This window comes from Quercus robur, chromosome 5, assembly GCF_932294415.1.
Source record: "Quercus robur chromosome 5, dhQueRobu3.1, whole genome shotgun sequence".
Taxonomy (NCBI): domain Eukaryota; kingdom Viridiplantae; phylum Streptophyta; class Magnoliopsida; order Fagales; family Fagaceae; genus Quercus; species Quercus robur.
The window spans coordinates 69,460,192-69,474,403 of record NC_065538.1 but is presented as its reverse complement, the minus strand read 5'-3'; the positions used below and the strand labels follow the sequence as shown (position 1 = coordinate 69,474,403).

General features: G+C 41.4%; 1 protein-coding gene across 1 annotated transcript; it reads left to right on the top strand.

Moving 5' to 3' along the window:
• The first annotated feature begins 11,331 nt into the window (after positions 1–11,331).
• Positions 11,332–13,527, top strand: LOC126728619 (uncharacterized). Its single transcript, XM_050434416.1, has 3 exons — positions 11,332–11,562; positions 11,668–12,647; positions 12,819–13,527. Exons 1-3 carry the CDS (start codon positions 11,332–11,334, stop codon positions 13,525–13,527), a joined length of 1,920 nt encoding a protein of 639 aa, XP_050290373.1.
• The last annotated feature ends 685 nt before the right edge of the window (positions 13,528–14,212 follow it).

Here is a 14,212-nt window from a genome sequence, read left to right as displayed (position 1 = left end):
GTGCGGAAACTTAACATATGCTATAATATGAGATTGGTTAAACAACTATCTAAGCCATAACAAAATAAATCACAGCAGATAATGTAAAGGCAGAGATAGAGAGGAAGGAAGATGCAAACACAGAGATAACACCCGGATGTGTTATCGAAGAGGAAACCGAAGACCTCGGCGAAAAACCTCTCCGCCGCCCTCCAAGCGGTAATCAATCCACTAGAAAATACAGTTGGGATACAAGGACAGCAATAGACCCTCCAAGCCTAATCTACCCAATGCACCTAAGCCCTCCAAGCTTCTTGCTCCAACGAGGTTGCGCCGAACCTTTTTCTTTTCTAGCTTTCCGGATTCCGCTACTACACCGTAGCATCAACCAATGAAGATTGGCTCCTTCCTAACTGCTTCCCAGAACTCCAAACGTCTGTCTCACAGGGATGATAATGGTGAGAACCAGGTTTGGTATAATGCCTCTCAAGGATTTGACAATGGAGAGGAAGAGAGTGAGGGAATTTGATGAGACTCTAAGGTAGAGATTGTGGGTGAAACAATCTGGTTTTTCTTTAGGGTTTCTCTCTCAAAATTCTCTCTGGAAGCTCTCTTTCAATCGTGGGTTAAAAGGGTATTTATACTGGAGTGAAGAGGAATGCGAAACGTCAGGTTTTTCCAAAACAGGGGTGGCTCGCGGCTTGACCTCGCGGCTTGACTAAGTCGCGAGTTCCAGTCGCGAGTTAACCGTATGGCCAGTTGTCCTGTTTTGTCCTGTAGTGCTCCAGCTAGCATGACTGTTCATCTTCCAGCATGCTTGGCACGTGTGCATCTTCTGGCGGGTTGAAGCTGCGAGTCCACCCGCGAGTCCCAGCCGCGACACTCTGTTTTCTTGCACACTTTTGAACAATCTTCACACTATCTCACTCACTACCCTTACAACAATCCCACCTAAATACAGGGTTACTAAATGCTGAATTACAAGCAAATTTGGCACGGAATAAAGCCAATTAGATGGTTGAATAAATTCAACCTTACAACATCCAACAAGCCTCAGAAGGGAAAGAGGGAACTACAAGACCCATACATTCCACAGCCTTCGTCAGAGTTTGCACGACGTCGTCTTGAAGATGATAGTCATTCAAAAGCCTCATCTCGACATATTGAAATCACCTGCAGTTAAGGCACCAAAGGTCTATTTGTTGTACCAGTTAAGGATGCCAGTAAGATTTCTGAGGAGGAGGTGGGTAACGACCTGGACTATAATTGGAAACAATCGAAGAGTCCAATGGAGGGTGTTGATGTAGAGATTTCTATTAATCATGCACAGCTTGTTTCAAATAGCGAGTCTTCTATTTCAAAGCCATCTACGAAGAGTTTGGATCTCGAGAGGTGTGAGTTTGCTGATGTTGGTACGTCATCCAAATTTCCGATTGAGACAGAAAGGGCACCTCTGTCATCCCTGCAACTAGCTAAACCTCCGGAAGTCTCTGTGTTTCAAGCCAAGGCGCATATTTCTTCCGTGCGTAGGAAAGGGGCTTCTATGCTAGGAGATGTTCTTCTAAACAGGCTTTCGAATCTTTCCGTAGACACCATCCTCCCAAAAGCTGAAGTACAAGAGATTTATAGTGGGGTTGAAAGTCTTGGAGTGGACCCTCAACACTTGCGCGAGAATGTTGACAAATATTGCGAGGGTATTGCAGACTATTTGAAGATGAAGGAATTTCTGAACCAACAACCAAGTCCTCTCATCTTGTCTCAACGCTAAGCTGAAGTTGAATCCCTCTTTTCTGAAGCATCGCAGAAGAAAGCGTCTTTGAAGACTGAACTTGATGCTGTTAAATTGAGGATGGTTGATTTGAAAACTGAGCTTGTCCAGTTAGAGCAATTATTGTCTCAAATTAAAACTCATCAAATTGAACAAGACGATGTTGTGCAAGACTTAGAAGAACAACTTGAAGAAGTCAAATCTACCCCTGTTCTTGAAGACCAGGATATGGAGGCTTTAGAGAAGATACGAGCCCTTCTGGAAGATAATCGTTCTAGCTTGAAAGATTTGAAATGGATGTAATTTCTTTTGTTTTAATTTCCTTCATATATGTCAACATGCTTTCCTCTTGTACTATTTTTCTTTCGTTAATCAATAAAGAAGACTTTATTTTCTGTTCCTTCATCATTTTTTTTTTTTTTTTTGAGACTGAACTTAGCAAAGGATACTAAGTTGCCTACGTACCCTTGAGAGGGATCAAGTCATCACGTAGTTCAAAAGATTTTTTTTTTTTTTTTTTTGTGTTTTTGCAAAAAGGGTGCGCAGTGTGTAATAGTGGGTATCACCACTGATCGAACCCGAGACCTCGGCCTCAAGGGAGAAATGGGTGTCCAACCGCTACGGCACACTCGCAATTGTTGACATGGAGTGGGATTAATTTCTCCTTATTGGTACACTTTCAAGCATAGAAGCATTTGAGGAACTTCCCATTGATGGGGCCGATCCTTGCATCGTCATTGTTGATCAACTTGTGAGCTTGGTTAGTGTTTGCCCCCTGCTTGAGAGTCAGAAGTACATCATAAGCAACGGTCACATGGTTTGACCCGACAACTTCATTGAAGTCTAGATCAATCTTGTTTTCTTTGGCAAAAAAGGAGAGCTCACGTGTGTAATCCTCGCCCTACGCCCCACGGTATTTCATGGGTACCAATTGCGCATAGTGGGTATCACCACTAATCGAACCCGAGACCTTGGCCTCAAGGGCGACATAGGCATCCAACCACTACGCCACACTCGCAAATGGTGCCATAAAGGGGGATTAATTTTTCTTTATTTGTACGCTTTCAAAGGTAATGGAAAGACATCATGTACCCTTGCAGCGTTATGGTGGGTAGTTTAAGCTCTTACCGAGGAGCAATCCTCGATTTTCAAGCATAGAAGCGTTTGAGGAACTTCCCATTGATGGGGCCGATCCTTACACCATCATTATCAATCAACTTGTAAGCTCCATTGGTGTAGACTTCTTGCACAACATAAGGTCCATCCCATTTTGAAGTGAACTTATTGCCTGTACGATGAGTTGTGATAATAGGTCTTCGAACGGCGAGGACTAAGTCACCAACTTGGAATGATCGTGGTTTGACTCTTTTATTGAACGCGCTTGAAAGACGAGCTTGATAGCATTCAAGGCGTTGTTGGGCCTCGAGCCTTTTTTCATCAAGTGCCTCTAATTCTTGCAACCTGAGCTTGGCATTTTCTTCTCCAGTCAATCCTTCTTGAATGGCAATCCGTAATGATGAGATTTGGCGTTCTAAAGGAAGGACGGCTTCAACTCCGTAGACAAGAGAATATGGCGTTGCTTGAGTAGGCGTTCGAAATGTTGTTCGATATGCCCATAATGCTTCTCCGATTCTTTCATGCCAGTCTCGCTTTGTCTTGGATACCACTTTTTTCAACAAACTGCCAAGTGTTTTGTTAAACGCTTCAGCTAGTCCATTTGCTGGGGCATTGTACATGGAGGAGTTGTATTGTTTAAATTCAAACTTCTCACATAGCTCTGTCATCAGCCTATTGTAGAATGGTTTGCCATTATCAGTTATGATATACTGAGGGACACCATACCGATAGATCAAGTGAGTTCGAATGAAATTGACAACCATTTCTTTCTTCACTTCCCTAAGGGGTACAGCTTCCGCCCATTTCGAGAAGTAGTCAGTTGCGGCCAAGATGTACAAGTGGCCACCAGATGACTTTGGTAATGGCCCTATTGCATCAAGCCCCCATGCATCAAAAGGCCAAGAAGCTACGGTTGGGTGTAGAGGTTCTGCCGGTTGATGGATGAAGTTTGCGTGATACTGACAAGCTTCGCACTTTTTAGCGCATTCCATAGAATCTTGCACCATTGTAGGCCAATAGTAACCCATTCTTTTGATCCTATAATGTAACTTAGGACCTGACTGATGTGCGCCGCATATTCCAGAATGAGCCTCCTCTAAGGCTTGTTTAGCCTCCTCCTCTCCTAAGCAACGGAGAAACAATCCATCAAATGAATGGCGGAAGAGAGTGTCTTTATAGTAAATGAATCGAGCAGCCCTCCACCGAATTTCAGTCTTGTGGCGTTTATCATCCGGGAGTCTTCCATGTTGAAGGTATTCAATGATCACTTGTCGCCAATCTTCTTTTTCGACAAGGCATACAGAAATGATGTTGGCTTGCTCTTCTTCTTCTTTTTCAACCACGAGAGGTACCACCCACCTTTGGGAAATAGCGACCTTGGTTATCTCTTCTTGGGATAATGCTAAGGCAGTAGCCAAATTAGCTAAAGCATCGGCCTGTCTATTCTCCTTCCTCGGTATATGCTCCAACGTGATGGCTTCAAAATTTGCTAGCAACTTCTTCGCATATTTGCAATAGGGGATGAGGTCTTCTTTCTTGACGTCATATTGCTCCAAGATTTGGTTGATAACTAATTTGGAGTCTCCCAATATCTCAAGTTGCGATATGCCCATCTCAATAGCCATCTGTAGACCAATGATCAATGCTTGATATTCGGTCACGTTGTTAGAGCAGAGTTCGCTTAATGAGAACGAGTAAAGAAGTATATGCCGTTGTGGAGAAACGAACACTACACCTGCCCCCGCTCCTTCTTGATGTGCAACCCCATCGAAAAACATCACCCATGGTGGCATTACTTCAATGTAAAACACATCTTCATCTGGGAAATCATCAGAGAACTCCCAATCAGACGGAACTGGGTGATCAGCTAAGAAATCTGCCAATACTTGTCCTTTGACAGCTTTTTGTGGAACGTATGCAAGGTCATATTGCTGAAGCAAGACTGCCCATCGAGCTATTCGACCCGAAATCACTGGCCTGGAGAGGACATATTTGATTGGGTCTGCCTTTGCTATCAAACGGACCATATATGCTTGCATGTAGTGCTCCAGTTTGTCTATGGCAAAGAAAAGAGCGAGACACATCTTTTCAATAGGAGAATAATTTAATTCAGCCCCATTGAGAGTTCGACTTAGATAATAAAGGGCTCTTTCTTTCCCCTCTTTATTTTCTTGCGCCATAAGAGCACCTAGAGACCTTTCTTGGGCCGCAATATACAGCACCAAAGGCTTTCCTGGGATAGGAGCACCTAAAACTAGAGGATTAAGTAAGTATCTTTTGATGCATGCAAAAGCATTGCTGCAAGCCTCATCCCATTCAAAGTGCACATCCTTTTTCATCAATCTATTGAAAGGTTGACATCGACCAGCCAAATTCGATATAAATCGTCGTATGTAGGCCAGTTTTCCCTGCAAGCCTCTAAGTTCTCGTAGATTCTTGGGCTCTGGCATTTTCTGGATTGCTTCAATTTTGGACTGGTCAATTCAATACCGCGGTGCCTCACAATGAAACCAAGAAATTTTCCAGATGTTACGCCAAAAGCGCATTTGCAGGGGTTCATCTTAAGCTGATACTTTCTCAAGCGGGTGAACACGGATCGTAAATCTGCCAGATGGTCTTCCCTCCTTTTTGTTTTAACCACCAAATCATCGACATAACACTCCACGTATTTATGAAGTACATTATCAAAGATTTTCTGCATGGCCCGTTGATAAGTAGCACCAGCATTCTTTAGTCCAAAAGGCATCACTTTGTAACAGTAAATTCCCTTAGGGGTACGGAAAGCTGTAAGCTGCTCATCCTTAGGATTCATTCGAATTTGGTTGTAACCCGAAGATCCATCCATGAAAGATAAAGCTTCATGATCGGTAGTGGCATCAACCATGACCTCAGTGATGGGTAATGGAAAATCATCTTTGGGACATGCATTGTTCAAATCACGGAAGTCAACGCACACTCGGATTTGTCCATTCTTCTTCTTGACAGGGACGATGTTAGCAATCCATTCCGGGTACTGCACTTCACGAATGAAGCCTGCTTCAATGAGCTTATTGACCTCGGTTTCTATTTGAGGGATAAGCTCTGGCCGAAAGCGTCTTTGAGCTTGTTTGACTGGGCGCACGCCTTTCTTTACTGCCAAATGGTGTAGAGCAATACTCGGATTGAGCCCAGGCATTTCCTTGTAAGTCCAAGCGAACACATCTTTGTACTCTTCTAGGAGCTTGAGGTATCCTTCTTCTTCTTCAGGGGTAAGAAGTGCACTGATGAAAGTTGGCCGGGGTTCTTCAACAGTTCCTAAATTGATCTCTTTAAGTTCATCAACTGTAGCTTGTCCTCCATCTTCCAAGGCTGGAAGAGCTTCATTGACCTCTTCATTGGTTGCTTCAGCAGCTGACAGTGTACCCTCTTCTATTGTAATATGAAATGAGGATGATACCTCTTCAATTTCCTCATCATGGACGGGTGACTGACTTGTATGTACAATCGTTCGTCTTTTGACTTTGAGCGATCCTTCAGTGTTGATCTCCAAGGTAAAGTTACGTTTCATGCGTGAAGGAACGCTACTGCGGATCTCATCATTGGCTTCCTTCTCCCCTTGAACGTCAAAGTTTATTGAACTCTGAGAATGACTATCAATAGGCCTTTTCGTTGCCCCCAGTCGATCAAAGACTGATTTACAAGCAAGAGTGTCCCGATTTGGTGTTAAACAAGTTGTATTTAACCTGTCGAACACTGTGATTCGTGATGACGAGGCCTCGATGCGATCAAACACTGAGACATGGGGTGGAGAATGGTCTTTTCTTTGATTTGAACTTTCGCCGACCTCCACCGTTATGTATTGAGAACTCGAAGGATCGCTTCCTTTCTTGATCCATATCTGAGCTGGTTGTTCGGGAGTATAACCTAGTCCGGTCTTTGGGATAGGAATTTTATGCCCTTCAAGCCGCATTTTCCTTTGTGTTCTGCTAAGGCCATGCATCTTTTCTCCGGTGGCTTCTGGAATTAGCTTCCCTAAGTCTTCTTGTTTTGAGAAATCGTAGCCTGCTTTGGCTAACAGCCTATATGCCTTTGGGTCGAACCATTCTTTCGTCCGCTCACTTGGTAGAATACCATGCTCTATCGGACTTTGCGAAGACCTCACGAATCCATTTAACGGCTTCAAGGGCAAAGGATTTGTGGATGAAGTTAAAGGCATGACATGATTTTCTTTCAATATGGCTACATCCTTCATCGTGCGCTTTGCAGGTCTCGGCATGTCTTTTGTAGGTTGAAGGCATTCCGCGAATGGTGATTGTCCATTCTTGCGATGTGATAATGGTATATACCGGAGGAATGGTTCTGGACCTTTTTTTGGGGAAGAGATGTCCTTTTTGGCGATGAATTTAACATGCTCCTTTTCATCTTGTTTACCTTTCATAGACGGGATCTCAACTGGAAGAACCTCGCTAGAAATGTCTTCTTTTGCATAAAATTTTGCATCAGCAAAATGAGCTTCGGTTTCTGCAAAAGGCTTTAAATCGGCATCGACCTTTTTTATTCCATTTTGAAAGAACTTGAAGCATTGATGCAAGGTTGATGGCACTATTCCATTTTCATGGATCCAAGGACGTCCTAACAACATGTTGTAGGTCGTCTTAGCGTCAATGACGTGGAACAAGACGTTGCTTTTCAATTCTCCAATGGATAATTCTAGGTGGATTAGGCCGATTGCACGTTGTCCTCCTTGATTAAAACCTTGGATGACCAAACGACTGTGTGATAATTCTTCCATAGTAAAACCCAGTCGTTTCATGGTCATTTTTGGAAGTATGTTAACGGCTGAACCTCCATCAACAAGGATACGCTCGATCCTTTGTTTACGAGCATAACCAGAGACATAGAGCGGGCGATTGTGGGGCTTAGAGCCTAACAATAGATCCTCATCAGTGAAATTCAAGTCTGGAGAGCATGCGTAACATCCCTGTGTTTGTTGAAGCGTATTGGTATGAGGGGCGTATATCTCTGGCTCCTCAAGAGCTCGGGTGAGCACTTCTTTTGGTGATGTGGAGGATTGCAAGGGTTCAACTTCATCGACCTGAGGTTGAAGTTCCTCCAAAGATGACAAGGTCTCTTTTGGATCATCATGGTCAACGTCCTCCTTTTCGTCTTGGATTTCGCAACGAGAACTGTGTGGACGGCCTCGGCTGAGTCATTTTGAAAGAATTTTCTGGGGAAGAATTCTTCCAATGTGATGAGCTTTCGAGATTTTCGGGTTTGTGCTGAATCTTCATATACTTTTGTTCCCAGTCTCCTTTGCCTCTTATCACTCATTCTTTTTGACCAAGGCTGAATCTGGTTTTGTGCTCTTTTGGACTCTTGGGTGATCAAATGAAGAGGGAATGCTCGTTTCTTCTTCCATCTCTTGCGAACAACCATTGTCCAACCTTCTTCCTCATCCGTCGTTGACCTTTTATCATCGTTTGAATTATAATGAGGTGCTTTTTGTGAGAGCTGAACTTGAACCGGTTCTAGAGAACCAAAATGGATGAGCGTGGTATTTGCCCCTTGCTTAGTATTTGGAGACAGGGAACTAGGTAACTCACAAGAAAACGTGACCAGATTTGACTGAGCAACATCATTAAAATCCAAGTCGATTTTCCTTTCCTTGGCTAGCTTCATGATGAGTTCTTTAAGAACAAAGCATTTTTGGATTGGATGACTTATGATGCGATGATACCTACAATAGTTCGGGTCATCAACTTTTCTCATCTCTTCCGGTTGTTTGCATTCTGGCAATTCAATTAATTTCAACTTGAGCAGTTGTTCTAGCATTTCAGGCATATCGGCGTTTAGGAAAGGATAGACCTTTTGTTCCCATTCCTTAAGTGATGAGCGACGCGTCTCACGTTGTTGACCTCCTTCAGGCCTCTTTTCATTGGCCTTCACATTTTTTGTTGAAATTTTGATTGGGGTAGGATTGACATTCATTGAGTCTTTGATATTACTTTTTGCATTCCTGTCATTTTTCCTTATTTCCCGTCTTTCTTTCCTTTCTTCAGGTACGGGGGGTTTCGTATTTCCATGGCTAGAAATACTTAATTCCATGTCATGCGCACGAGTTGCCAACTCTTCAAATGTTCGAGGCTTTACTCCTTGAAGGATGTAAAGAAGTCCTCAATGCATGCCTTGGATGCACATCTCTATAGCAGATATTTCAGTAAGTCTATCCTTACAGTCTAGACTCAAAGAACGCCACCGATTGATATAATCAACGACGGGCTCATCCTTCCACTGTTTAGTATTGGTAAGCTCCATCATGCTTACTGTGCGTCGTGTGCTGTAGAATCAGTTGAGAAACTCCCTTTCAAGTTGTTCCCAGCTATCGATTGATTCAGGCTCTAAGTCTGTATACCAATCAAAGGCATTCCCTTTTAGTGAACGGACAAACTGCTTTACAAAGAGGCCTCCCTGAGTCCCTGCATTCTCGCAAGTTTCCACAAAGTGAGCAATGTGTTGCTTAGGGTTTCCTTTGCCATCAAATTGCAAGAACTTAGGAGGTTGATACCCATTTGGCATTCTCATGTTATCAATGCGCTTTGTATAGGGTTTGGAATATATGAGAGAACTTGTGGAAGAACCTCCATATTGTGCTCGAATGGTGTTTGTAATCATATCTTGTAGTTGTTGGACAGATATTGAGGCCATTGAGGTGGAATGTCCATGTTGAGAAGTGCCTTCACCTCCTTTTCCTTTTTCACCCTTGGCGTTTTCTCCTTTGAAGGTAAAGCCAGGTGGCTGCTCAGGGCCAAGACTTGATTCACCCGAATCTTGTACCTCCAGCTTATTCATTAGGGTTGCAATTTTGACATCCTTTTCTTCAAGTGCCTTTGTGAGAAGGATGACCCTTTGTTCCATTTCAGCCATCTTTTCTTCCATCGTAGAGGTATTAGTCATCATTACTGGCATGACCTCTATAGATGACGGGGAAAATGATGAAACAGGATGAGTCAATGGTACTTCACTCCTTAAGTTTCTCATCACGGGTGAAGAGTTGATAGAAAAGGTCTTTGTTGGGATGATTCATTACTGGTCTCCAAATCTTTCGAGGCAGATGAATCTGTAGTGGTAGCTTTCCTATTTGCAAGAAAGTCCAGAAAGGTGACAGCAGGAGATTGGCTTTCTTGGGTTGGTTGAGGTTGGAGTCGATCAAGAGCTTTGGACCGACTGCGAGTGATTGGGCCGACATACTCATCAGCACTGGAATCATCAACCACTGACTTTCGGACATTCTTGCTAGAGGCCATTGAAGCTAGTAGCAAAATGATGTCGAATTTCTTTTCTTTTGAAGGAGGAAGAGATGAGAGGTAGAGAGGTCCCACCGGGCGTGCCAGAATTTGTAAGCGACTAAATTTCTAGTTTGAAATTAATCAAACAAGTAAAATAGTTTCACAAATGCGAATTTTGTATTGATGATTGTGTGGTACAATTCTCTGGAATTACAAAAGAGTGATCCTCTGATTTGATCTCCTTGCAAAACTTATTGATTAGATTTATGGTAATGTGGATTTGACTTGAACACAAAATATCCTTCAATTTGGTTGAGGGATAGATTGAAGATTACTGAAACGGAATTACAATGAATCTCTGGCTATGAGCTTGTTTAGAAATCCTTTGTTCTTTGCGTTCTTCGTGTTCTTCGTGCATTCTTCGTCTTCGAAAGTTTGTGGTGGAAGTTCTTCGGAGCTTTGGAGGCTTGAATCCGTTGAGCTTCAATGATTTGTGATTTGTTGATGTTTTCGGACACTTTTGGCTTGATTCCCGTGAACTTTAGGATCTAGGCAGATGATCTGGATGATTCTGCTTCGAATGTTCTTCGATTTTTGGGGTTGAAGTTCTTGAAGTTCTTGAAGGCTTTGAGGCTTGATCTTCACAGAGCTTTTTTACTTCTCAATTCTGGTCCTCCTAAATGTCTCAGGAAGGCTTCTATTTATAGGAGTTTTGGGGTGGATGAGCGATACGTGGCGGAACTTGATTGGTGACACATGTCACAGCCTGATTGGTCCGCTTGTGTCATCGCTTACACGTGCTGGACTGCTTGAGTCATCGCTTACACGTGCGAGGCTGCTTGAGTCATCGCTTACACGTGCGAGGCCGCTTGAGTCATCGCTTACACGTGTGCTGATGCGTGATTGGTTATTGCATGACACTTGGCAAATTTCTGTTGGCTTCTGAATAGTGATAGCAAAACCTAGCAGCAATACATGGTGCTCTGTAATTGGCTGTATTTTGTGAACTTGGTAATGTGACGTGTCAGCTTGCGATAGGTCGGGAATTTTCCCTCTCTACACGGATGTTCCAATTCCGGAAAATGCGGATGTTCCAATTTCTCAAACACAATTTCAAAGAATTGACCTTGATTCTTTGGATTATGATCCCGGAACACGCAAACAAATATGGGAATATCATGTTAATCAACGTAATGAAATTCGATGAGCTTACATTTAAAAGGTCTGCACCAACCTCCTCTAGAGACATTCAAAAAAAGTGGAAAGCAGAATCGTAGCTTTCAAGCTTCTTGGTATAGAAATAATTCAAAATGGCTTGAATATTCTCCTACAACAGATGCAGCTTATTGTCTACCCTGCTTTGTCTTTCATAATCCAAATGTGGTTGTGGGACAAAATACATTTATTGTTGGAGGATTTAGAAATCGGAAAAAGGTTGGGGGCAAAGATTGTTCTTTTCAAGTTCATATAGGAAAAGATCCTAACTCAGCTCATAGAGTTTCTGAGCAATTGTGTAAGGATTTGATGAACCAATCGTAGCATTTGCAAAGGGTAGTTGATCATTTCACTACTGAACAAATTGCAAATAATCGGTTGCAATTGAAGGCCACAATTTTTGTTGTGCGATATCTTGCCTTTCAAGCTATAGCTTTTAGAGGTCGAGATGAAAGTTTTAGTTCATTTAATCGTGGGAACTTTCATGAATCATTGGGTATTGTGACTTTTTGGAATGAGAAGGTTGCTGAAATAATAGAAAAAGTTCCAAAAAATGCAACCTACACATCACCTAGGATTCAAAAGGAAATTCTACATGTTTTCTCAGCCAAAGTGAAGAAGGTCATTTGGGAAGAAATTGGTGATGCAAAGTTTTGCATAATGGTTGATGAAGCTCGTGATGAGTCCATGAAAGAGCAAATGGCTATGGTGTTTAGATATGTTGATGCAGAAGGCTTTGTGAAAGAATGCTTTTTTGGGCTTATTCATGTTGTTGACACTGCAGCTTTGACTCTAAAGAAGGGGATATATTCTTTGTTATCTCAATATTGCTTAGATATACAAAATATTCGAGGGCAAGGATATGATGGAGCAAGCAACATGCGAGGTATGTGGAATGGATTACAAGCTTTGATTTTGAATGATTGCCCATATGCTTACTATATCCATTGTTTTGCACATCACTTACAATTAGCATTAGTAAAAGCATCAAAACAAGTTGTTCCCATTAGTCATTTTTTTCTTACATTGCTTTTTCTGATCAAAATTGTTAGTGCTTCATGCAAGCGCAATGAGCAATTGAAAGTTGCCAATGCTAATGAAATAGCACGTTTGATTGATCTTGAAGAGCTTGAGACTGGAAGTGGACTTAATCAAATTGGCACTTTACAACGACCTGGAGAAACATGTTGGAGTTCACATTTTAGACCAGTTTCTAGCTTATTAAGGATGTTTAGTTCAACTGTTGAAGTTTTACAAAATATAATTGATGGTGCAATTGATGGAGAAAATCGGGCAGAAGGAGAGTCAGCTTATGAAGGTTTAACTTCATTTGAATTTGTTTTCATCTTGCATCTTGAGAATGAAACTATGGAGATCACTAATAAACTTTGTCAAGCTTTGCAAAGCCAATCTCAAGACATTTTAAATGTCATGCATTTAGTTTCATCTACTAAAGCACTTATCCAAAAATTTAGAGATGATGGATGGGATGGCTTACTCACCACTGTGATATCATTTTGTGAGAAGCATCGCATTGATGTCTTGGATATGAATGCTCGTTATGTTGCGAGGCGAGGTCGAGCTCGTAATCAACCAGATAACGTTATAAATGAGCATCATTATCGAGTAAATATTTTTTATGCTACAATAGATTCTCAACTACAGGAACTAAATTATCGGTTTAATGAAGATGCAATGGAGTTGCTTAGGCTTAGCTCAGCTTTAGAACCTCGAGAGGCATTAAAATCTTTCAGAATTAGTGATCTTTGTTTGTTGGTAAAGAATTTCTATCCACAAGATTTCACAGATTATGACAAACAAGTGTTGGAGAAGGAGCTTTATCATTTTGAGCATAATGTAGTCCAAGATCCAGAGTTCAAAAAATTGAAAAGTTTATCTGAGTTGTCTCAATGGTTAGTGAGAACTGGAAATTCAGAACACTACAAACTTGTTTATAGAATGGTGATACTTGTGCTTACTCTTCCAGTTTCTACTGCTACTACAGAGCGAGCATTTTCAGCTATGAAACTTGTCAAAACTGAACTTCGAAACAAAATGGAAGATGACTTTTTGAATGACTCTTTGATGTTATACATTGAAAAGGATATAGCTTCGACATTTAGTTTGGATTCAATAGTAGATGATTTTGAAGATTTGAAAGAGCGTCAAGTTCCCTTTTCATAGATGATTGTATGAAGAAACAATAGGGTTTCACATCTTTTTTTTTTTGTTAGTAGATTGTATCTTAATATATTAAGAAACAATGATTTTTGGGTATTTGTCTTAATTGATAGTTTATTAATATTATATGGATGCGTATTTGAAAAAAAAAAAATTTGCTTATCTCTGCCCCCCCCCCCCCCCCGGCTTAAAATCCTGCGTTCGTCCCTGCTCCTAGACCTAGTTGGAGACACACACCGACTTGGAAAAAAAAAATTTTAATTCAAACTTTTTACTAAATCCAGTTGGTACGTTGTCATGGACGGTAAAGAAGGCAAGTGGGAGGTACATCAATCTTCTGCTTCGTTAATGGATGATATGCCTTGTGATGAGAATTTCTTCAGTGTGTTTGTACAACAAAGTCCAGAAGAGAAGAACAATATTGTTGATCATTTTTCATAAACGAAAAGGGTTGAGTCATTGAGAGCCGTACTGCGTACACAGTTTTTGCACTAAAATTATGAATTAAAAAACTTTTGAAATGAGAATTCAGTGCAAAGAACAAGTATGAAATACACATATATAACACACCACCTTTTTTTTAATTGAACTTTTTTGTTAAATAATTAAGATCTTCTTTTTCATTTTTAACTTTTCTTCATTGTCTGCCTAATATCTCATATTTTTGTTCTTTTTCCGTAATTTTCTC